This window comes from Vigna umbellata, chromosome 4 (genome assembly GCF_029865625.1).
Source record: "Vigna umbellata cultivar VRB3 chromosome 4, Vumbellata_1.0, whole genome shotgun sequence".
Classification (NCBI taxonomy): domain Eukaryota; kingdom Viridiplantae; phylum Streptophyta; class Magnoliopsida; order Fabales; family Fabaceae; genus Vigna; species Vigna umbellata.
This window is the reverse complement of record NC_142168.1, coordinates 29947629-29972519: the sequence shown is the minus strand read 5'-3', so window position 1 is coordinate 29972519 and position 24891 is coordinate 29947629. Positions and strand designations below refer to the sequence as shown.

General features: G+C 31.1%; 3 protein-coding genes across 3 annotated transcripts; 2 read left to right on the top strand and 1 right to left on the bottom strand.

Moving 5' to 3' along the window:
* LOC124846365 (zinc finger (Ran-binding) family protein) lies at positions 1 to 5943 on the bottom strand. The gene is made up of 8 exons (XM_047323606.2): positions 5524 to 5943; positions 4617 to 4734; positions 3913 to 4268; positions 3065 to 3181; positions 2580 to 2705; positions 733 to 825; positions 477 to 575; positions 1 to 389 (listed from the first exon to the last, which is right to left on the bottom strand). Exons 1-8 carry the CDS (start codon positions 5865 to 5867, stop codon positions 272 to 274), a joined length of 1371 nt encoding a protein of 456 aa, XP_047179562.2. The 5' UTR covers positions 5868 to 5943; the 3' UTR covers positions 1 to 271.
* Positions 5944 to 9129: 3186 nt separating this feature from the next.
* Positions 9130 to 14950, top strand: LOC124846363 (uncharacterized). Its single transcript, XM_047323604.2, has 6 exons — positions 9130 to 9501; positions 10195 to 10329; positions 10418 to 10502; positions 11510 to 11604; positions 14217 to 14384; positions 14479 to 14950. The coding sequence occupies exons 1-6, from the start codon at positions 9216 to 9218 to the stop codon at positions 14637 to 14639; spliced, it is 930 nt and encodes a 309-aa protein (XP_047179560.2). The 5' UTR covers positions 9130 to 9215; the 3' UTR covers positions 14640 to 14950.
* Positions 14951 to 16760: 1810 nt separating this feature from the next.
* On the top strand, positions 16761 to 18645 carry LOC124836472 (Calcium-dependent lipid-binding (CaLB domain) family protein). The gene is made up of 3 exons (XM_047311634.2): positions 16761 to 16987; positions 17328 to 17423; positions 18173 to 18645. The coding sequence occupies exons 1-3, from the start codon at positions 16844 to 16846 to the stop codon at positions 18473 to 18475; spliced, it is 543 nt and encodes a 180-aa protein (XP_047167590.2). The 5' UTR covers positions 16761 to 16843; the 3' UTR covers positions 18476 to 18645.
* The last annotated feature ends 6246 nt before the right edge of the window (positions 18646 to 24891 follow it).

The following is a 24891-nucleotide window of genomic DNA, read 5'->3' as shown; positions in this document are numbered from 1 at the left end:
TCAGGTTTGAATATATGTAAATTTGCATTGAGATCTACAAATGACTACGTAAAAACATTCATTCTCAACAAAATATAACTTTAGAGTATGCTAATGCTTGTTTATGACGTTTTAAAAAGTGAAGAAGCACACATTAATTAGGAGATTGAGAAAGAAAAATGGGCAGAGGGTGAGTGCTTCTATAACAACATATATCTTGCAGTACAGTTAAGATCAAAATTGTGACCTCCCTCTCAATCTGAAAAATCCTGATGGCTTTTATTTTTCCTTATCACTTTGATCGTCTCCATTCATGATCCGCATAATAGTCCATAGTTGGTTGCTCTTTGGGACGTTCAGTGTTGCACTTCAGGCAAGCCAAATTTTTTGCATAATTGTAGAAATCACACCTAGAGACACAATAATACCATAAATGACAAACTTTAAATGTGCAAGAAGATAAGGTGGGGAGAGAAGTAGTAAGACAACGAGCTTACTTGGGACAACCCCAATCCCCAGGATATTTCTTGGAACTAGGGTTTGGCTCTTGACAATGCAAACACTTCATTCTACTAGCAAAATTCATGACCCCACACCTACATACATAGGAACATCCATGAAATAGAACGAACTGTTCACCACATGTGCCAACATATCGATTATATACTCCTTGCATAATGGAAGGAATCACATATACACTTAGGTAGGACGGGAAACAAGGTGTTTTCATAATGGAAGAGAAGGATCACTTACTTTGTACAATTCCAATCCCCAGGATGTTTCCTAGGCCTTGTCTCGGGACAATGCAAACATTTCGTGTTCCTAGCATAATTCATGAACCCACATCTGCATGTACAAAAACGTTCATGCAACTGTATACCTTAATTTTAGTCTTCTACTGCTAAACTTGGATATCAATAATTATAATGTAATACAAATTGTGCTCTTGCTCATGTTGAAATTGTAACTACTATTAGCTGAAAATTTTATTGTGATTCACAGATTTAGCTTGAAATGGAAAAGAGTCTTGAAGAATCTATCTACTATCAACAACATTACGGTAAGGTGTTTACATTTCATAATGTAGATGAGTGACTAAAGTTAATGAATTACAATAAAAAAAAAAAAATCAGATAATTCTTAAGGATGTCAGTTAATCAATTAAAATTCAAATAAATATATGTATGGTCATTAAAATACCCTATTTCCTAATGACCAAAACTTAATCCCTACATCTGTACAACATAAAGCAACGACAGATTGGATATATGGGGCTTAACATACAATTAAGTCTACAATACATAACAATAACTAAATCACGAGGTTGTGTAATCCAATGAATGCACAATACGATCATGTGGATGAGTTTGCTGGAAAAGAACTTGTAAAACTGAGGCTTTGAGGAATTTCATCATTAATGCAAAATTGAGGGACCTAAGATTATTCACAAGTGCCAAATGCAGCTGTCCAAGACAATGCAAATATTCCGGTGAAAGGATAAATGACATAAGTTGAATGGTATTTTTAACAAATATTAGACACATGCTCTGATATTTGAAAGTAAAAAAATATACAAATTAATTAAGAAAAGTCATATTAAATATATTGAATATAATGAAAAACTTGTATGGGATTAATCTCCCTATTGTAAAAAATACACATAAGGTACTTTATTTATAATGAAGGAAATATGGATTAAACCCAAAATGAACTAAAGAATAATACTAAAATAACAAAAGATAAGTAACTAAAGATAAAAGATAAATATAAAATATCTAAGATATCTAATGATGTAAGATATCTAACACTCTCCCTCAAGTTAGTGCATATAAATTGTATGCAATAACCAACGACGGTGACTAGAGCCGGAAAAGACAACGCACGCGTGGCGGCGCGCGACTGGAAAAGACGGCTTCTGCAAACTTTAACTGGCGTGTGGGAGTACGTTTGGACTCCGATGACAATGATCTTGATGGCATTGGGGTTGCCTGGCCGAGACGAGTAAAACAGTGTGGTCGTCGGTCAAAACTGAAGCTCCAACTGTGACGGCAGTGGCAGATGGCAGCGGCAACGTTTGTAGTGGATAACCTTAGACTCTAAATACCATCTTAGACTCTAGATACCATATTGAATATAGTGAAAAATTATATATGGGATTAATCTCCCTTGTGTAGAAAATAAACTTAGGGTACTTTATTTATTAGAAAGGAAATATAGACTAAGACCAAAATACAAATTAAAGAATGATAACAAATTAACATAAGATAAGTAATTGAAGATAAAAGATAAGTATAAGTTATCTAAAATATCTAATAGTAAGAGATATGTAACAAAATAAAAGGATCTTTACAAAAATAAATATTTAATGAGAATGAGGAATGAAAAATGAAAGATAATAAAGGAAAGAATGGTGACAAAATATAGAGAGATTAATAAAATGATTATCATATTGATGTCTGAAAGTTATCATTGTTTAAATTTACGGACAGTTGTCAAAATTAAAATTATTGACATGAAATTGATTCATCTTCTATCATAACAAACAAAAACTATAAATTCGATCAATGGGGTTTTCCTAGTCAGTGAAACAGGGAACTCACTGTGGGCAAGTCCAATCTCCTTTTTTCATTTTAACTTCATCGGTAATAGTATTGGCTTCTTTTATTGGCCCCTCTGTTTTGCATTTTAGACAACGTGGGTTTCTGGCAAAATTTAAAAAATTGCATCTGTAATGGAACCAAAGAGCAACCATCAGCACACCAGAAGATACTAATAAGGGGTAATTTAACACATGTATTTGAAGGCAGCACAGTACGAATACAAAATATCGGAAAAATAAAATTAAAATCTTACAATACAAGTCATTTAAGATACTGGTCAGTTTGACATGCATAAATGCACATGAACAGAACGACAAAGAAAACTTGTAAGACAAAAATTAATCAGCAGAGGTTCAGAGGCACTTCATTTAGTTAGATTGTTTTAATTAACTGATGTTATCACATTCTCTTTGAATAGGAGGCTGACAAACACAGAAATTGACTAAGGCTTGTGAGAAAAGCTAGTAAGCAACTAGAGGACTTACTCAGGACAGGTCCAATCTCCTTGCTTCATTTGAACAATGGGCGGGTTAATATCCTTAGGCTTATCATCCTTACAATTCAGGCATTGGATATTTCTGGAGAAGTTCATAAAATTGCATCTGCAAGAAATTTTGGGTAAAACTCTTGACAGTGAATTATCAAATAGCAGAGATCTAATTTAAGATTCAAACATGTAGCATTTCCACTATAAGAGATATATGTCGAAAGCTAAATCATCCATATTCATGACGAGGAAGAAGGAAGTACATTACTGGGAAAAGGGGATATAAAATGAATCCAATCATCCAGCAGCCAAAAATACTTCAGATTGACTACCATCACTGAAAACTATCACTCAGAAAATAAACTTGGATCATTCACAAAAGGGATATAAAACAAATACACTCATCCCACAGGTCAGTCAACAGTTCTTCTAAATAAGTATTATCACTAAAAACTATCACACTGGGGGAAAAACCTAGTATGACGGACAAAAGGGATATGTTGTAACACAAATCCACTCATCTCAAGTTCAAAAATAAAAAACAATAAAAACAAAAAAATTTATCATGCCAGATCAAAGTAGAATTTGCACTGCATTTTTAAGATAAAGCTTTGTATATATCATATCTAGTATCTGTTATCCTAGCAAAAGATGAGGGGAAAATATAGAAGATAGGATCACTTGCTTGATTTCTGAGGTAAAGTGCCTAGCGGATGGAGAAAATTTACTTCTGCTAGCAATTCCTTCCTAATTTTATGTGAAAACGCAAAAACTGAAAGTTCACGGATTCAGATGCAAAAGTTACTGGACATAAAGCATATGATTCCATGAGAGAAAATAACTCACTTTGGACATATCCAGTCACCTTTCTTCATCTCAACATCTTTAGGCAATTGATTACTTTTAACACTTTGAGACTGGCCTTCTCCCACAGGATCCTGTGCTGTAGGCTTTGAACGAGCAACTGCAGGAGCAGGAGTAGGGGACTCACTCAACTCAATCAGCTGACAGAGAAGTTTTCTGGCGGATGATTCAATAACTTCTCGGCCAGATGGTTTGTCTCCTCCAGAAAGGACAAGTGGATCTAGTGCATAGAACAAAAGTATTCGAACTATATCCACAGTTCGAGCATCAGTTTCAAAATTCTTTAGAATCACATAAGCTCTATCACAGGAGCTTCGTAGGTTGCAAGCACCACAGACCTGGATGGAAGCAAACTTACATTGTCAGACAGTAGGGAATCAAAACGCCACCTCGAAATCATGTAGAAAAAAAAATGTTTAAAAGAAAAATAAAATCTGATCTCATACATTACCCAATACTAGCTGGTGACAACATTTAACATCATGCTGCGTTAACTAGAATAAATACTAAGAATACACTCTCCAACACTCGCATTTCATTAGTGAGTAAAATCCGCACTTCTATTTATTAGACCGGCATGAGATTTTCATTCACACAATAATAAAGTACTAGCAAAAGATGCAACCTATAAATTGGGACCATAAATATCTTCCGAAAAATTAAAGAAAATGCACTAACACACATACGTCCCCTTCATCTAACTGCAGGTGTGCTCTCAGCCTCTTAGCTGAATTAACAGCTTTACGGAGAAGATTAGGGCACCCTCCCTCAACAACTGCTTGGATTTCGCTCATCGGCAGCAACCTGCACAACATAACAATAAACAAGAGAAATGGTAAAAACAATTATATACCGTTATAAAAAAACTCTCATCATTTGAATTTTATTGAAAATTACAAAATTGTGTATCTCATGTCTTTATGTAACAAAATATTCTGATTTCAAAGTTTTCAGTTAATGTTAACAAAATAAAACAATGTTTTTAATCAGTAAGAGAGAATAGGTAGCCCTCCTTATAATATAATTACTTCATATATACATATACCATTCTTATCATGAACTCTTTCATAGTGAATTTGAGTAGGGAATATTTAGACATACTTCACCATGAAAACCTCCAGCAGAGAAAAAATAAGAAGAACAAATGAAATGAACATCTTCCTAGATTAAAACTAGCTTAAAAATACAAATTTAGAAAATTGGCATCATGCATAAACTGATCTTTGTTTCATTTTTTTTCTTATTTTTCTTCTCTAAAGATACGAACCCCAAAACAACACCAAAAATAACATCAGCTTCATATTTCCCCCATTTATCACCAAACAAACCACAGTAAAAAGGAAAAACTAAGGGCTTGATTGGACTAAACTTTTCATAAATACTTTAAGGAGACAGACGTAAAGACAATAAAACGTTTCTACATATTAGCTTACACGCTAGCTAGCAAATTTTAGCTCATGGAGCAACATAAATAATTTTTTCTCATTTTCACATTGTAAAAGTGTTTAAAGAGAATTCCACCCAAACCAATCCCAAACAAGATCAATTTTCTCGTATCGAAATTTAAAAAAGGACGAGGAGACGAAAACAGACTTTATCAGGTCGTAACGGTCGCGCCCGAAGCTGAGACAAGCGTCCTTGAGAGAGTTCATGTCGGTGTAAAGGCTTACAGTGTTGTCGGAAGAGGAGGGCTTGGAGAGGTAGCCTTTGGCGTTCAAGCGGTCCACGAAGGAGACCCATTCCGACCAGGGGTGGTCGACGGAGGGCAGTGTTTCGGCGGCGGCGGAAGAGGAGGAACTGCGGCGGAGGAATTGCGGTGGCGTGAAGGGAATAGGTTTGAAGAAGATAAAGGAAGAATTAACAGTTACAGGTGCGGTTCGATGGGTACGGAAAATTGCGGTTCCGATTCCATACAGTGCAGACTTAGAAGCTGACATTGTTATGTTTAGTTTTCTCCTTTCTTTCAGAACTGAGGTTTATCTCAATGGATGGAACACAGTCGCAGGGTTTTGAGTTAGGGATGATAAATAATATATCGGTTATATTATTTAATTGGTTTTTAAAGCGTAAAAAGACACATTTCTCATTGTAAATATCCCTTCTAATTTGATAATGTTAAAAAAGATATTTATGAAAATGAGAAAATTTTGGGAAATTTCAAGCAATTATCAATGCATAAATGATATTTAAAATTTTTCCAAATCATAATTGTTTTCTATTATATTATATTAATTTTAAATATTACTTCTTAATTAAATAAATAATTATAGATACACTTTTCATAATGTATTTTGAAAATTATAAATATTCATAAACTAAATAAATATGTATTATGTAACATCCAAAAATAGAGTCTAAAATTATATAATAAAATAATCACATTAAATGATAATATAAATCAGTCTTACGCTAAAGTCGAACGTACGCTTATGGCCGAACGGTCTTACCGAAAGAGTTACAATTTAAGCTGTAGAGATAAGAAAGTCTAACCGAACGGTTTACAAAAGAAAATACTGAAAGGTTTACAAAAGAAAATACCGAACGGTCATATAAAATAAAAGGGGAAAGGTGATCAAACGACCACCTTACTATCATACTAAACTACTGACCGAACGTTCTACTGTTTGATCTTAACTTCTACCTCAACTAGGTTTTCTTCTTCCAGCGCCTCTTCCAACAGCTCGTCTCCTTCTGCTCACATCCACATGGATGATCATTGCAATGACAAAGACGGACGTACAAAACATGACAAGACATGAAACACAGGGTAAGCTTATGAAGTTTAATTCATGTAAAAACATACATCTCACACAATCAAACACACAAGATAAATTTCACTATACGTTTCACGCAAAACCTAATACTAGACTGACTGTCCGGACTGTATGAAATCTGTGTAGCTACGATGTTCGTGCACCCGAGTGATGTAGTAACTGGATACCCTCAACAGCTGCCACCCGAGGTTAGTTCTATCTGTCCAAATTAACCATAAGGACTAGGACCTCCTGCCGTTCCCACACATAACCTACCCTCCTCTACGTGAGGACGAGTACTCACGGAACATCAGGATGAACCGTCAGCTTAGCATGCCCACATTCATACTTTACCAATTCCAATATTCATTCATGAGTTATTCCTCCCCGGAACACTCGTTCATAATCCACTTCATTTCGTTCATAACATATTTCATCTTCTTTCATTAATAAGACCTCGATGAGATCAATTTGAATAAACTTCTCTGAAGACACTGAATGTCGAACGTTAACTTCGACTCTGAACAAGACCGAACACTTGAAGTGAGACCAAAGGCCTCTAGTCCCAAGCGGATTAAAAATCGAGAGAGAGAGAATCATTGGTTTTAAGAAAGGGAGTGATTAACATAATAATTCTCGAGGACGACTGTAACCAAACGTTTATATACTAAGTGAGCCAATTGGATGAACTGACTCACGAGTTAGACCGAACACCAACACGCCTAGGCCGAGTACTAAAACTCTATGCTGGAACCAATTTAGACATACACTGAGGGACATCAAACAAGGGTACTTAACTGTATCCGGTGAATAAACCGAACGTCAATAAATGTACTTAGCCTTTGAAGGAGCTAAACACCAATAATCATCAAAATGTTAGTCAAAGACTGAACACTATAGTGAGGGAACCCTATTGGGCTTGAACGAACGCTCTTATTATGAAGTTAGCTTAAGAAACTAGAACGAGTGTCTGGTGTAAGACCAAACACTTGCTTAGTACAAACACTTGGTATAGAACCAAATGCTACTAAACTTATAGAGAAGAGACTTGATAAATATACTAAGATACTATTGGAGTAGTGTTTAAGAATAACTAAAATATACAATTACATATATATATATATATATATATATATATATATATATATATATATATATACTTAAGTTTATAACAGAATACCAAGACACAACTATGCTTGGCCGAACGCTTGTGCAAAGTAGTTCGAAATGAAGACGCTCGTCCTCAACTAGGATTCTTTCCAAATGAAAGAATCCAATTCTAACCAAGTTCACTAGAAAAACCGAACGGTCAAGTACCGTTCAGTAACGAACGTACACTTTCATAGGAAAATTTTATACCTAGAAATCATTTATCTCAATTAAATTTCTCAACATTTATCTACATAAGTTCATACATCCATATCATATAAATTTCATATATTTCATACATCAGAACATAGCACAATCATATTTCATTTCCAATCATCAAATCAACGAACGTTCATGAAGCACAATAAACATACAAATTAAATTAAATAAGCTTCCCTTACCTCTGAGCCTGAACGAACGTTCCTAGAGGCAGAAATAAGGTTCGCTTGACTATAATTCCTTCTACCCTCACGCTCAACAATTCTTCAAACTAAACCAAACAAAATACCAAAATGGTTCAGAATGAGACTATACTCATGCAACCAGAAGTTGGTTTGCATGTGCCAGAGAACGAACGACTAAAGGAGAAGAAGAACTTACCAATTCAGAACTCGAAACCGATCGGTTCAAACTGAAGCTCTTGACGCCGGAAGTGCTTCTACGGTGCCTGAATGATGATCGGAGAAGAGAAAGGGTGAGATTTGGTAGAGAGAAGGGAGAGCTTTTAGTGAGAAGTAGGAGAAATGAGAATTTCAGAGTTTGGGAAAGAAGGGTACATGCAGAGAGTGTGACGTGAATTTCTGAAAATCAGTTTTGCTTCTCACATCAAAACGAACGTTCGCTCACCTGCAGACACCTGTCTTCCACTATCTGATTTACAGATCCTCTTTACTTGACACCTGACGTTCGTTCAGAGGATTTTTAGATGTGTTTTTAATGAAGCCTGACATATTATTATTATGACTTCTTTTGTTTAGTAAATATAATGACTGTGATTCATGATTATTGTTATTATTATTATCGTAACAAAATTATTATTGTTATAATAGTTATAAAAATAGAAAAATATTATTAAATTATAAAATTTAAATGACTTTTGTAATATGAAGAGGTACTTGAGTTTAAAAAAACATATTGCTTAAGAATGATAAAATAAAATAAATATATAAATATAAAGTAGTTAAACCTAAAAATTAACCGTTGTAATTAGTAAGAAATTGTGTGAATTAACTTTTTTGATCACGTGGATAGCACGTGGTCCAAAAGCTAAAACCCTGTGTGCGTGGATCCACGAAACCCACATAAACCCTTTCAACTGAACGACCGAAGCCATCGTTGGACAGTGAGAGTCAGAGATCTGATTCAAATCTCCGACGCGACGCTATGAGAAGGGTACCCTCCATTCTGTTCAGAACGCTCGCCGCCCGACGCGCCACCTCCTACGTCGTCCAAAGCCGCCTTCTCCACGGCAGCCCCACCGCCGCCGACCACTCCCACCGTCGCCGCTTCTCCTACCTCCTCGCTCCCTTTGCCGCCGCGTCTCTCGGATTCGCCGGCGCCCTCTTCTCCCAGGAAGTCCTCGCTAAGGAGCCTCCGCCGCCCGAGGCCCTTCCACGCGAGGTCGTTCTTTACCAGTTCGAGGCTTGCCCTTTCTGCAACAAAGTCAAAGGTTAAACCTAACCGCCATCTAACCGTTGAATCGTATCATGTTAGGTTGATCGTCACTTCTAAGAATTTTAGATGAATTAAATATTCATGGATTTGTCATGCTGTAACTGAAGTTGTATTTTTGGTAAGTGTGATATAGGTCGAGAGAGGAAATTCATTGAGGAAGAATTTCGAAAACCTTAATGAAAAGTCTCAATCTAATGGTTGGATTTATGGAATTCAATGTAGTTTGATAGTTGGTTAATAGGTCGTTTATGTTAAATTACATGTCCAAAGGCTACTTCTAGATTGTTTGTTTCCATGTTTCAGCGTACAAGACGCGATTTTAGAAACTAATAGTTTTGGCGAAGACATCCCAAACACGTGGAAGGATGTGGGTTGAGTGGTAGGAGTTTGTTCCTCGGATTTCATGGATTCCTCTAGAGTTGTGTCAGAATTTTGAATATAAGCTTGGAGACATATAAATAGAAAGGGGGTGGAAAAATGACACATTGACAGTCAGATCACTCTTTTTAAATGAGGCTGTATTCACCCTATTGATTTATCTCTTGCATATAGTGGAGTGCATGGGCTAGGATGCTGTTCGTTTATTTTTCTATACATTTAATTTTATTTATTTTCTGTAGCTTGCATCCCGATTTGGCAGTTTAAGTTTCCTGGTTTCTGTTACTGATATTTTTAATTGCTTTACCAGCATTTTTGGACTACTATGATATACCTTACAAAGTTGTGGAAGTCAACCCTCTTAGCAAAAAAGAAATCAAATGGTCTGAATATCAGAAAGTGCCAATATTGATGGTAGATGGCGAGCAGCTAAATGATTCATCAGGTTTCTACATTTTTCCTTGAAATTCGTTTGTAAAGTTTATCATGGACTTGTGCCTATTGAACCACTGTAATTTGGTTTTGTTTTGCAGCTATAATTGATAAGCTGGGACTTAAGATTCTGTCGAAGAAAATTCCAGAGTCAACTTCTGAGGATGAAGAGACAAAATGGCGACGGTAGGGTTTTCTTTCTTTTGGCTTTGTTTTATTTTGTAATCAAGCACATGTCTAATAAACGTAAGAGGGTGAAGTGGCAGAAAAATTCCTTTGATAGTATGATTGAATTTCATTTTTTCCATTTATAAGAAGCGATTTCAGTTTCACTCTTTCATTTTTGAACCAATTTAAAAAGAGAGATTGGTGGTGTGACCGAAAGACAAACCTTTCTTTCTGCCTCAGTTTCTCTGCCTTTTGGTTTTACCTTTTAGGTTTAAAGAAAATATATTTACTGATGACTTTAAAACATTTGACTTATTTTTTTACATGAAGCTTCCACATATAAATGCATTGTGCTATTCTTCTAGCAATACTTGATCATTTATCCTTTATGTAAAAAACAGTATAATTTAAGTTGGTCCTCCCTTTGTTTGTGATATAGTTAACTTTTTGGCTTTCTTTATGTGCAAGATTTGATTTCAGCCCTCTTTTATTGCACATTTGTGTTAGGAATCTTATGTATCTATACGGGGTTAGATTTTAATCAACCTAATTTTCCAATTGATTAGTTTTGATTCTCTTGATTTCTAACGTTGGTTTAGTCTTTCCAACAATAAGTGCTACTACGGTTTGATCTGGCAACACCCCCAATAAATGCTTTTTGTTGGCTACTCTTATTCTTTTTACTCTAGCTCTACCCCTAATTGCTGTAAATACCATTCATTTGAGTAAGAAAAGTAGGTGTAGAGTGTGTATATATCAGTACCAGCCAACTTGTGTTTTGGGGGCACTGATGTTTAGTAAAATGCTCAGTTTGGCATCCATTGTTTGTTCTTAAATTTGTACACCCAAATACTTTTACAATTGGGTTGGATTGCAAGATCCAATATGACAACTTGAGTTGCTGTCAGTAATATTTCCATGTTTGAGAAAAGTAAAAAAATAAATTAGGGTGAAGTAATTGAATCGATTTTAGCTTTAGAATGTATATCTAAAAGAGGCTAATTTGACTTTCTCTTCTGAAATAGGTGGGTTGATAACCATTTAGTGCATGTTCTGTCACCAAATATTTATCGAAATACCACTGAAGCACTTGAATCCTTTGAGTATATTACTAGCAACGGTAAGTTGATCCCGACCTTTGATTAACAAATATATTCTCTTATTATTTTTTTACACTTATTCTAGCATGTGCTATGGTTTATGCGTCTTTCCACTAAGTTTTCTGTTGTATGGATTGCCCTTTTCATATAAGCATGGATTTTGAACAAAATCTGTATTGATGAAACAACTAAGCATAAACTATTAGGTGAAGACACTTGAACGATTCTGTATTACAAGGTTATAAATAGCAGATAACGGCTAATGAATGTGAGCAAAACATCTGCCGTATAAATATGGCAGATGGCATGGAGTCTCATGATGGAAGCCATGGTGGGCAATGATTATCATCACATAACATAAAGGCAATATCAAAAGACAAAATGACACATAATCATTATCCTCATCCCCCTCTTCTAGCCCAATATACTCCTGACATTTCACAACTGTCTTCTCCAGATTCTTCAACTAGAACCTTTTTTCTTAGTTGAAGAAGTTTCTAAAAACAATACTTTCAATTTGCACTGTAATAAACAGCAATAATTAGAAATATATATTTTGTAAAAAGGAGAAATTAAACCCAGAGAACTTTAACAAAATACATAACCAAAAAGGAAAAGAACTTTTGTAAAATGAAGAAAGAGAGTAAAAAAACTGATAACAGACAGTAAAATGAAAAGCACCAAATTGAGAAGGAGCATTTGTTATAAAAGAGGAAAGGAGAGAAAAAAATATTAGAAAATGTAAAAATAGAACCAAATAGAAAATGAACATTTGCAAAAAGAGAAAAGGAGAGAACTGAAATGGAGGACTATAAAAAGGAACAAAATGTGATGAATATCTGAAAGGAGGGCGCAAAAACAAAGCAGAAATGGAATGAAGAAGAATAAAAAAGAAACAGGAGGAAAAAAAAAAGAAAAATGAAAAAAAAAAAACTGTATTAATGGATCATCTGAAAAGTTGCTGGAGTTCAGGTCGCCCACAGGTCATTGGTTCAGGTCTCTGGCACAGGTGACAAAATAAACTTCGTGAAGGAGAAAGCTGCACTAGCATTCTCTCAAGTTTAGTGTTATGGTGATTTCAAGGTTGAGCATAGAATTTGGTCGTACTTTTATATTGAAGAACCAATGGCAGCCCAGAGTATTTTTGTCTAGAGGTAAAGAGCCACCTCTTCAGTATGGTTTAATCCAGAGCTTACATTTACTTAATCGCTGGTTGACTCATCCTAAAAGCAAAAGAGCTTCCTAGACAACTTTAGGAACAGAGACAAATGATAAGGAAAAGATGAAAACATATTGAACAGCGGAAAGGTGATGTAACTTGGACAGTTATAAAGAGGATGGTGATAATGTATGGAGTGAATAATTTTGCAAATTGCAATTGGGAAGTTTGGAAAGCTGGTACAGAGAAGGTGAAAAAGCTGGAGTAGGTGCCGAAACATTGGTCTTGGGGCCTGGTTGTGATGCTGAAACTTTATATGGACGACAATGATAAGTTTTCCAAGGAAGAGCAACGGCTGAGGTTGATAGGTAGAGGAAGAGAAGGACAAACACTGTCTTCTTGTAGGGGTGAAGTATGTAGAATCATCAAGGAAGATATGTTCTGAAAAAAAGAAGACAATTTAATGAAGGAAGGTAACACCTATAGTCTTTTTGTGCATTGGATATCCTATGTAGATAGTGTTGGAGATCTCACGTTTTTTCCAGATTATAGTTTATAAGTGAGTGTAAAACATGTTTTACAAGGTGATTTTTTAAAGTTGAATTAGATTTCTTTCTATAATATATATTTGATTGCACTAACAATGACCTTGGCTTTCCTAGAGAAAGATAATGAACAAAACCAAAAGCTGGAAGTTTATGTGTAAAGTAGACTTGTCGTGCAACAAAATGATATTAGGAATCTAAATATTTAGCTGAGGATGACACTTTTGATTAAATAACAAATTGTAAGAATTGTATTTGCCCAAAGCCAAAAGTGCTGGAACTTTATTTGTAAAGTAGACTCGTTAGGAAAGAAACCGAGATGAGGAATTTAAATATTTATCACGGGATGACGCTCTTTTGTAGTGGGACACCATCTTTTGGTTTGTTGTAGAAGATACTTAAGAGGATATCACCTGGGCTTCACTCTTGACTTGTACAAAAATGTATATGCATTGTCACTAAAGTAAACTTTCAAGGTTTACTTTGTGTCTAATGTAATGCTGTGATACATAAATGTGTATGCATGCATGTCCGCACACTAACACATCAGCTTTCTCCCATTTTGACTTGTACAACAGTTCACACATCAAGAATCATCATTTTTTTAAAACACATTTTCCTAGTCTGTTGTGTCTTTACTTAATCTATACTAGTAGTCCATTTTCTTTTGGTGGGCAAAATTAACTCTTTTGATGATTTTCTTTTATCTCTTTCTTTTCCCTAATGTAAATGCAAAGAACACATACAAAGACTTAATTTTTCTTCAAAACACTCTCTCCTTGCGTACCGTTCTTTATCTACTTTCAGCCCACTCATATCATGTTTACAAACGCTTAATTTACTTTATTTAAACTTCTTTCGTTATCCCTGATCTATTAAACCTAAAAATTAATGTGTTGTGATATTTTGTTTATATTGGTGCTTTTAGGCAATTTCAGCTACATAGAAAAACTTTCGGTGAAGTTTGCTGGAGCTGCAGCTATGTATTTTGTGTCTAAGAATCTGAAGAAGAAATACAACATAACTGATGAACGTGCTGCACTTTATGAGGCAGCAGAAACATGGGTAAAAGCTCTAAATGGCCGAGATTTCCTTGGTATGTACTCTTCAATAGTGTTAAGGAGATTATAATATCAATGCTAAAACATCCATTAACTGTATGATGCATGATTACTTTTCTGTCTTTTCAGGAGGGTCTAAACCTAACTTAGCCGACCTGGCGGTTTTTGGGGTTTTAAAACCCATACGCTATTTGACGTCTGGCAAGGATATGGTGGAGCACACTCGTATTGGTGAGTGGTATGCAAGAATGGAGAGTGCTGTTGGAGAACCTTCCAAGATTAAACCCTAAATTGATTTCTTTTATTGGCATTTTTTTGTCTTCTATTACTACGCTCTTGGCTTTTGCCTCCATTGGTTGGAAGGGAAAAACATTTGGGTTTCTCAGAGAGAACATATATGGCTCTTTAGAACAATACTACTTACTTTGTGGTATTAGTGTTATATAGGCAAGGTTTTTGCTGATATTGATTCTTTAGAAAAATTATTCTTCGGTTATAGGCTGCTGTTATTGTAAAGATTAAAGAAATCTTACAGCTGTATGAAAGAAATAAGGCAACATCTGCTATGCCTGTGATATTTAAAACTTTGGTTTTTGATTAATTTGATTAATTTAGATGAGTTGAATATGGAGTTTGATTGGATCACACCGACCAATCATTTAATGTATTGAGGAAAACTGAAACGATGTAAATTAAGACTGAGTTCTCTAAATAGAGGCCTAGATTTTAAAGAGATGTAGTATTGTTGATTTTAGAGAAAGGTAATTTTTGAAGTTAGCCTTTTCTTGACAAAAATATTACAGTAATTATCAACGCATTGAACCCTTCTTCTGTGAGAGTTTTCTTAGCGTGATTGCAAGATTATATTATATTATGTTGCATTTTTAGTTCTTAAAAAAAGGGGTGATTGTTCAAATGGTTTAGTTTGTCTTAAAGGAGAGTTGACATAATCTAAACATCTTACTCTTAAAAGTGACATTTCAATTTTTTTATAATTTTAAAGAAATACTTCATAGAATTTCAGTATTTTACAATTTGTAGTGAGTATTTTAAAATTTGTAGTGAGTATTTTAATTACTTCCATAAAATTGAGTATATAACCTTTTAAATAAAAGTATCAAACACATGGTATGAGTTTTCCATAAACAGCTTCATTTTTTTTTAGAATATTGAAATTTTAATTTCAAATTTATTTTGATTTTGCAATTACCTCTAAATTCTTCTTCAAAGTACCTCCTTTCGATTTTATTTGTACAGCTGTTTAAAATTATTTCTCTCTTTCAATTTATTGCTTTAGTATTTATTTTAGGACAATGATACTTTGACAACGTTTTTTTGACAACATTTTAACACTGTCTACGTGTCATTCTGTGATTGGTCCAAAATTATTCCACAATCAATAATAATAATCATAAACACCAATATAGACCAATCACAGAATGACACGTAGACAGTGTTAAAATGTTGTCAAAAAAATGTTGTCAAAGTATCATTATCCTTTATTTTAAGTTAAATTTTACTGAATTTAGAAAGAAATTGTGATAATAAAAACTTACATTGTAACATAATGTAAATTACTTTTCATAAATCAGACATAATTTGCCAGCTTAAATTTATCTATTTAGGAAGAATTTAAGTATATATAAGCTGTGTATTAAAAACCTTTATACATTATATGGTAAATTATATTTTACATTTTTGCAAATTGAAAAATGTTAAATACATTCCTAAATAATTTTTCTTATCATTTTCATCCCCTAAAATGTAAATACGACTTTTAAGATTCCTAAAATGTAAATACATTATGGATTTTTAACATTAACGACAACCGAAAGTGCATAAATTACTATTGCATTTAACATATAACTTCATATTAATCAAAATTATTTTTATCGATCAAAATTGTCCTACACATCAAATTTTTGCTTACTTTCATTAGTAGTAATATATTTAAAGATAATTAAATTTCAAAGAAGCAAACATAAACCAATTTTCTTTTTCAAAAAAAATATTTAACACATTTGAAAATTTACATAATACACATTTAATCCTTTATTATAAAATCCTAATCACATTTAAAAATGAAATTAACAAAAGAAAATATTATAAATGTTGAATGCAAGACACAAACATTTGATTGGAGTGATGTCATATCCATCAGATTCAACTGTTCAAAAGTCAAATAAAAACCAAAGCAAAGCACATGTCACCTCTCATTCCCACACAAAAAGACAACACAAACAATTCAAAGATACATCTTCTCCTTCTCCTCTTTCTAAGCTTTTTCTCTCTCCTTCAAAAACCAACATCCCATTTCTGGTGGGTCCCACTTCTACGTTTCCTTTCTCATTTCATTTTTTCAATTACCAACAAAATATCCTCTTCGTTAGTTTTACAATAAACAACTCACTTATTCATCAATTTGGAGTTTTTTGTTATTTTCCAGAAGAAACTGTCATATTCTTATCACTATAAATTGTAAATAATAAAAGAAATGGAGGAATTGGATTCAATACCAAAGACTCTGATGGAAAATCTGCTTGGTCTTTTGAGGGTTCGCGTGAAGCGTGGTATCAACCTTGCCGTTCGTGATGTCCGAAGTAGCGACCCTTATGTTGTCATCAAGATGTTCAATCAGGTCTTCTCTTCACTTTTCTATTTTCATCTTAAAAATTCAATCTTTTTAGCTATCTTCGGTACCCTTTGTTGTTAATTTTGGATATTTCTCTCCGTTTTTCTTAATCTTTCTTGGTATCTAGTTTTTATTTCTATGTTTTAAATGGGTTAGAGGTTCTAAATTTGTGTCATGTTTTTGATTGATGTTTGTTGTATGATGATCATAACATAGGGGTGTATGTGTATGTGTTGTTGTCATCATTAGTTGTTAATGCTAGTGTTTGAAATTGAAGCATTTTAATTACAATATCTGTGTTGTGGTTGATCTTGTTTAAACGAAGACACCTTTTTTTGGTTTGCAGAAACTAAAGACTCGTGTCATTAAAAAGGATGTGAATCCGGAGTGGAATGAAGACCTTACACTTTCTATTATAGATCCGAATCACCAAGTTAAACTGGTGAGTGGCTGAATTTGTTCATTCTTTTTTCTAGTTTGTAAAATTCGGTTCAGTTGAAAGATGGTGATGCAGATTTTTCTTGTTAATATTAGATGTTAATCATGTTTTTCTTGCCTCTTCATTGGGGGTAAAAACAAGTTATTTTCATGAATTCTATATGCAACTTCATGAGTTCCTCTATTCTGATGTAATTATTGTCGTAAGAAATTTTTTCAAAGTGTTTTCAAACTTCATTTTAGGTTTTGGCTAAGAGTGTGTTTGAAGTGATTTTGAACTTCCATTTCAGGGCAAGTTTGTCTGAAACTTAGGCTATGTTTGGTTTCAGTTGGGAGTCCTCCACATATGTTCAAAAAGTAAACTGAAAAAACCAGTTGTTTGGTATTGAGTTCAATGCTATTGTAAACTGAGTTCTTCCTTGAAGCTCAATTTGAAATGGAAGTAAAGGAAGGGGTTTTGCAAATAAAGTTCATTCAAACCTGAGTTTTCTATTTTTGGAATAAAGTTTTCAAAATTAACTTTGAATAACTTTAATTTTTGTAAATTGAGTTTGTAAAAGCATTTGAAAAATACATTTGATTTTGAAGCCTATTGTAAGATATTCTCTGACACCCTAGAAGTAAATTCATTGTAGAATACCCTAGATGTGATCATCATTGTCCTCTAACCCTGTGGTAATTTGTTTTGAAATGTTCTAATGTCTGACAAATGAATTAGACCACTCATTAGTTGATGGTTGTATCTGATTTCAGACTGTGTATGATCATGACACCTTCAGCAAAGATGACAGAATGGGAGATGCAGAATTTGACATCTTTCCCTTTATAGAAGCCTTGAAGAGCAACTTAAGTGGCATTCCAAATGGAACTGTGATAAAAAGAATACAACCAAGCAGGGAGAACTTCCTGGCTGATGAGAGCTGCATCACTTGTGCCAATGGCAAGGTTGTGCAAGATATGATCCTTAGATTGCAGAATGTGGAATGTGGTGAAGTTGAAATTCAGTTGCAGTGGATTGATCTTCCTGGTGCTAAGGGTATAGCTAAGGGTACATGATCTTATTATGAGGTGTTTGTGTATTAACAACTTCATGCATATATAAACTGGCTTTTTTGCCTTGTAATACTTAACTTGAGGTCAGGTTTATCCAAGACTTTTTGAGGAACAAACTGAACTTGTATTTATAATCCGGTTTTTCTTATGCTTTAGTACAGTTTAACTTTTTACTTTTCTTGTGTAACCTGTTCATTGATTTGGTCCCATATGCTACATGAAATCTGCATTCATAAGATGCTAACAAAGTTATTGTCTGCATAATCTGATTGCATAATCGTTGGTATAGTTGGAAGTCTCGTGTCAACTAAATATAAGACTGATCTATAGTGTCAACTAAATATAAGACTGATCTATAGTGTCAACTAAATATAAGACTGATCTATAGTGTCAACTAAATATAAGACTGATCTATAGTGTCAACTAAATATAAGACTGATCTATAGTGTCAACTAAATATAAGACTGATCTATAGTGTCAACTAAATATAAGACTGATCTATAGTGTCAACTAAATATAAGACTGATCTATAGTGTCAACTAAATATAAGACTGATCTATAGTGTCAACTAAATATAAGACTGATCTATAGTGTCAACTAAATATAAGACTGATCTATAGTGTCAACTAGAGATAAGACTCATCTATAGTGTCAACTAGAGATAAGACTGATCTATAGTGTCAATTAAAGATAAGACTGATTTATAGTTATTATCAATCGAAGTTGGATTGAAGTCTTATGTCAATTAGAAATAACACTACTTTATAATATATAAATTAGGGTACATTTTATTTTATATATCGATTTGAGTTAATTTTAAAGTTAAAATTATTTGTTTCACTTGGAAATGTTTCTACGTTGTTTAAAGTAGAAATTAGAAGTACCTTTTACCTTGATGGTGAACTTTTGAAGAACATTTATATGCATTTTGATGCAGGTTTTAATTATTTATTCCATGTTGTATTTTATTTGTAAATTGGAAGAAAGATAAAATAATGCACTGTATAAAGCAATATCATGAGGAAAAAGTATTTATTTGTAAGAGAGGATACATAAACGCTTTTTCATTGAGTGAAACTTTTATCTTACACTGCACTTGAACCTTACATTCCATAAATCATCTTTGTAGAGTAAAAATAGGAATAGTGGAGTGAGTTTTTACACTATTTGTTTATTTATAAATAATATTCATAGTAGGTTTTTTGGATTTTAAATTACTATTTAAGAGCCATATTTTCATCATTTTTTTTATTATGTGAGAAATGTTCTGTTTCCATGTCTGTAACCTTTGCACAGAAACATTCAAGAAGCTTTCAAACAGATAGCAGCATCTTCATCGCGGTATATATATATATATATATATATATATATATATATATATATATATATATATATATATATATATATATAATCAATTGGAGTAACAAGTAATACAAAAAGAAAAGAAAAAAATTAGCTTAAACAAAATTATTGCATTTAAGCCAAAATAGGATTCAAACAAGACTAAATTTTAATTATTAAATAACTTTTGCAATAACAAAATCGATGTTTAATTATTAAATTATCAAAATCTCATAACTTCCATAAGATATAAATTCAACAGTTTTCATCAAATAACATGTATAAAATATATAAAAATGTGAGTCAGACACTTCAAATCTTCGAGCTTATCTTACTATTGAATCCATAAAAGCTTCATTTATACCTCTTAATGTATACTGCTCAAGCTCAAGCTCCTAATTAATCAAAACATTTCTTTATAATCTTTGACTAAAATAAATTAATCTTTATCTTAAAATATTTTATATATGAAGTGAAACATATGATTTATTTCAAAGGTGGATAACAATTAAGATAAAGTAAAACTTATTCATTAAAAAGGACTATTGAAGGATCGTGTTCTTTTAGATTTTGTGGTGCAAAGTAAAGAAAAAGATGCTCAAGATATATAAATTAGATTCTACATTTTTCTTAGTCAACGATAAAACATTGAATATATGGTTAAAATTAAAGTAAAAGTGCAATAAATCAAGTAATCATGCTTATGATCAGAAAGAAAAAGTTTGGGATTAATCAAGATATAAAGTAAATTAAAACTTTTTTTTTATCTTTTTTTCTTTTCTTTTCTACATCTCTATCTCTTACTCTCTTAATTTTTATCTTAGTAAATCACTTTTGTAAGTTTTTTTTTAAGAAAGAAATTGTTTAATTTATGATCTTCCTAAGTTCTAATCCACAAATTATAATAAATAATTTAGTATTACTTAATGTAATAAAAAAATTATACTTTTAATTAGTAAGGTTAAAATAACTTAATTTAATGTAAAATTTATATTTATTTATATATTTTAAATTAATTTTATACTTAATCGATTTGAAGTTTCAACAAATAAAAAAATTGAAATTGATTTAATAAAATCTTTTGTTTTCTGAAAATTTCATAATCTATATATTTTTTTTCAAAACAAGTCTTGAAATGTTTTTCTATTAGTTATTAACCAATAAAAATATTGTTTATGATAAAATATTATTTATATATCGTTTTCATTTTCTCTATTTGATTTTTTCATATATAATATATTTTTTCATGTAAATGATTAAATAAAACATGAGTTGTGAAAAGTTGTTTGTAGAATATATAAAGTAAAATCAACATTGAATAATGTGTTTGAAAATCCTTTGTGAATCCACATAGACATGCTTAATGTGATTTTTAAAGCTTTGGTAATATGAAAGAAGCAATTACGTGCACAATTTCATCTTTGCTTCTTTTTCCGAAAACTTTGTTTCCTTATTCACAAACCAATTTCCCAAATTTCAATTCACTTCAAAATATTTATAATATATTTATACAAATTTTGAATTTATAAAAAAGAATAGAATAATTTTATTTATTTATTTATTTAGAAATGATAAAGAAGCTTGACGTGTTGAAGTGAATGATGAACGGCAGTGAGAAGAAGAAACAACAGAGAATGAAAGTGAAAAGAGAAACACTGATTGACATCTCAGTCAGTAACATTTTTTTGATATTCAAAACAACAAACATCACTGCAACAACCTTTTATGTTTCCTAAGACATTCAACATTTTAAATATACATTAATTCATAAATTTAATATTTCTTCAGAAACATCATTGTTTAAATCAAATTACAATTTCAAAAAAATTTAATTGACTAATACACCATCTTTACATTCACGACATTCCAGTCCTTTTGAAACTTGTGATGCTTGTGAAAAAATTAATAAGAAAAGAAAGTAAAAATTGTGAAAAAAAATATATGTATATCATGTAAAATGTAAATTTAATTATGTTTTGATATACATGATACCAGTAGGTTAATTATTATATATTTAAGATATATCTGTTTTAAAATTTAAAAAACTAAAGTTATTATTAAGTTAATTATTATATATTTGAGATATTATTTTTTGAAATATTATTTGTTTTAAAGTTTTAAAAATTAAAGTTTTAACACATTTTTATTTTTAAAAAAATTAAAAGAATAAATATTTAAATTATTTTTAGTTTTGATTATTAAATCATGTAAAATTATTAGATGAATAAATTCTACAAAATCAATTTAATAAAATAAAATTTATATTTATAATTTAACACTATTTTTAAACAATATAAGATATTCATATGTGAAAACAAATGAATATCTGAAAATATTTTATACTATAAATAATTTCAATAACAAATCCTAAATAAATGTTGATTTTTTCGTTTTTTACAAAATAAATTTGTAATTTACATTTATCTATATATTATAATTTTATATTATTTTTAGTTCATGTGACCTTTTAAGAAAAGAATAACTTTTTGAACTTAGAACTAGAAAAAAAAAATCTAATAACAGATGATACAAGGTTCAACACTTAGATAGAATTTGAATATAAATTTAGGTTAAATTTAACCTAAAAAAATGAAATGAATAAATTTACATGTAATGATATAATAAATAATAATTGTTAGTGAAATTTGAAAATGGGAATAGAACAAGGATTTTAAGATTCCAATGTATGAGCATATACTTATAAAGGCACATGCTATGTTTTGTGGACAACACTGAATTTTATTATTATTAAAAACACTTCCCTCACCTCTCTTAGATTTTTATTACTGTTACTATTAACAATTCTGTTCTTTGTAATTAAAAAAAAAATTAACTCCACTAGTTCAAAGTATGTTTGACTTATTATAAACAAAGATATTACAAACATTTATTTTATCTATTGTTTGGATTAAATGATGAAATATTGACAGTGAAAAAATATTAAATAAATTGTTTGAATTCTATAAGAAAAAGATAAAAATAGAAAATTAAGTAAATATTTTATTATTTACAAGGAAAATCATATATGTCTCTTTAACTTTTTCCTACGCTCATATATATATATATATATATATATATATATATATATATATATATATATATATATATATTATTGTTGCATTAAAATATTTTTATAATAAAAAAGTTACTTAAATAGATATAAACATTTTAAACATGTAACTCATATCATTTATAAATAAGATAACTTATATTATATGTAAATTTTATTTTATAAACTGGTATTTTAAGATTAAATTACACTTGAAAGTTTACTTCTTGTATATTAGAAACATGTAAAATTTATTTTAACTAAATTACTGTGTGTTGAATTTATCATATTACTTATTATTGTATCAAACTATTCATTATATTTAGTTCAATATAATGTATATGTTGAAAATCTTACATAAATTATAAATAAGACAAATTTGTATTATTTAATCACAAACTTCATTTACAACATTTTGTAAAATTCAATTATACTTTAAATTTATTTAAGATAATTGTAATAAGTTGTAAATAGTCATTTTTATTTATTATCAATAAAATACTCTTGTTTCATTTTCGTCTCCATTCTAATATCCTAATATGCTTTTGTTATTGGTCGAAGGCACTAAGGTAGTTATAAATAAAAAAAAGAAGAAAAAAAAGTTTAAAGAAAGTATAATGTTTTTAAGTAGTTATTATTATTATTTTTCTTTAATTAAACAGTTTTTTGGGCTAAACATAACATTAATTAGAATTGGTAAGGCTTTGAATAGCAAAGTTCAAATTTATTTACCACATAAGTTAGTCCGAAATTTGGTGTCATATATTTAGAAGATGAAAAGAGAAAAGTTATATTTTTTATGACACGCTTGTGTTCTCTTGATTTTATACGTCACATAAAAATTATTATATTAAGCATATATAATCATAAATGGGTCAAAAGTCTAAGGAGACTTAGACCCTAATATGCACTGTACCAATGATAATAATTATGAAAGCTAATTATTCTTATTTAATAGTAATGTAATTAGTTTCTTTTAGTTAATGCTACTTCTTTTTGTTTCAACACTTGTCAGAAACATATAACATTTACCTTATTTTTTGGTAACATTTTCCTTTTACAACCAATTATGCATTTTATTACGAATTTATGATCATTTCTGTAATCGTTTATTGCCAATTTTGGCCTCACACACTTTCAAATATGCTTTCCTACGATTTAAAGTTATACATAGAATAGACCTAAATAATTATTATCTTAACTAATGTTAGTTAAAAGAGAATAAACAAATCCTGCGAAATAAACACACTTGTAATCCAATATTTCAAATAACCCTAATTTGATACTTTCTCCATTTCAAAACTTTTCTACATGGATTTAAGAGATTTGATTTAAAATAAATTTAGATAATATTCATAACTAAAGACTTATTTATCATCTTAATTAACATTAATTAAAAAAATTAAAATCTATTAAAATTTTAAATGTGAGTCTAAGTTTCACATTGGATAAAAATGAAAAAGTAAAATACCATATAAAATTGAAGATCCATTCATCATTATCTTAAGATTTTGGATAAAAAATAATGTTAATGTTTTCTGTAATTGAACTCAAATTTCAATAGTTCATATCGGATAAAAATGAAAAAATAGAATACCATATAAAATTGAAGATTCATTCATTCATTATCTTAACATTTTAAATAAAAAATGATACAAATATCTTATATAATTGAGTTCAAATTTTAATAATATTGTATTTCCTCGATAAAGTTTCTCTTCGAAAGCTAAATAACTATGTATCGAAATAAAAAAATAGTAATAATTTTGAAAGTTGAAAAAGACATGATGAAAAATTGTTGGCATTGTAGAAGATGATGAAGAGATTTTTAGCATGTAATAAAAATGGAGTGAATTGAAGTTATAATTTATGATATAATTTTTGACAGTGATGATGATTGTTTGGGGAAAGGGCATGAAACAGAATGATGGTAAGTCTGGAAATGGTGCTTCAGACCAATATTCTCTCCCAAACACTTTCCGTACTTAAAAACATTATCATTTCACAAATGCCTCACTTCTTTCATTAC

Bases quoted from the DNA above. Each gene is read 5' to 3' on its own strand.
- LOC124846365 (XM_047323606.2), bottom strand. From the start codon at position 5,867: ATGTCAGCTTCTAAGTCTGCACTGTATGGAATCGGAACCGCAATTTTC. The intron at 2,706-3,064 runs GTAAGTCCTCTA...GTTCCATTACAG, and splicing joins GGAGATTGGACCTGTCCTGA to ATGCAATTTTTTAAATTTTG. The intron at 826-2,579 runs GTGAGTTCCCTG...TTGTACATGCAG, and splicing joins GGAGATTGGACTTGCCCACA to ATGTGGGTTCATGAATTATG.
- LOC124846363 (XM_047323604.2), top strand. From the start codon at position 9,216: ATGAGAAGGGTACCCTCCATTCTGTTCAGAACGCTCGCCGCCCGACGC. The intron at 9,502-10,194 runs GTTAAACCTAAC...TTGCTTTACCAG, and splicing joins TTTCTGCAACAAAGTCAAAG to CATTTTTGGACTACTATGAT. The intron at 10,503-11,509 runs GTAGGGTTTTCT...CTTCTGAAATAG, and splicing joins GAAGAGACAAAATGGCGACG to GTGGGTTGATAACCATTTAG.
- LOC124836472 (XM_047311634.2), top strand. From the start codon at position 16,844: ATGGAGGAATTGGATTCAATACCAAAGACTCTGATGGAAAATCTGCTT. The intron at 16,988-17,327 runs GTCTTCTCTTCA...TTTGGTTTGCAG, and splicing joins TCATCAAGATGTTCAATCAG to AAACTAAAGACTCGTGTCAT. The intron at 17,424-18,172 runs GTGAGTGGCTGA...ATCTGATTTCAG, and splicing joins CGAATCACCAAGTTAAACTG to ACTGTGTATGATCATGACAC.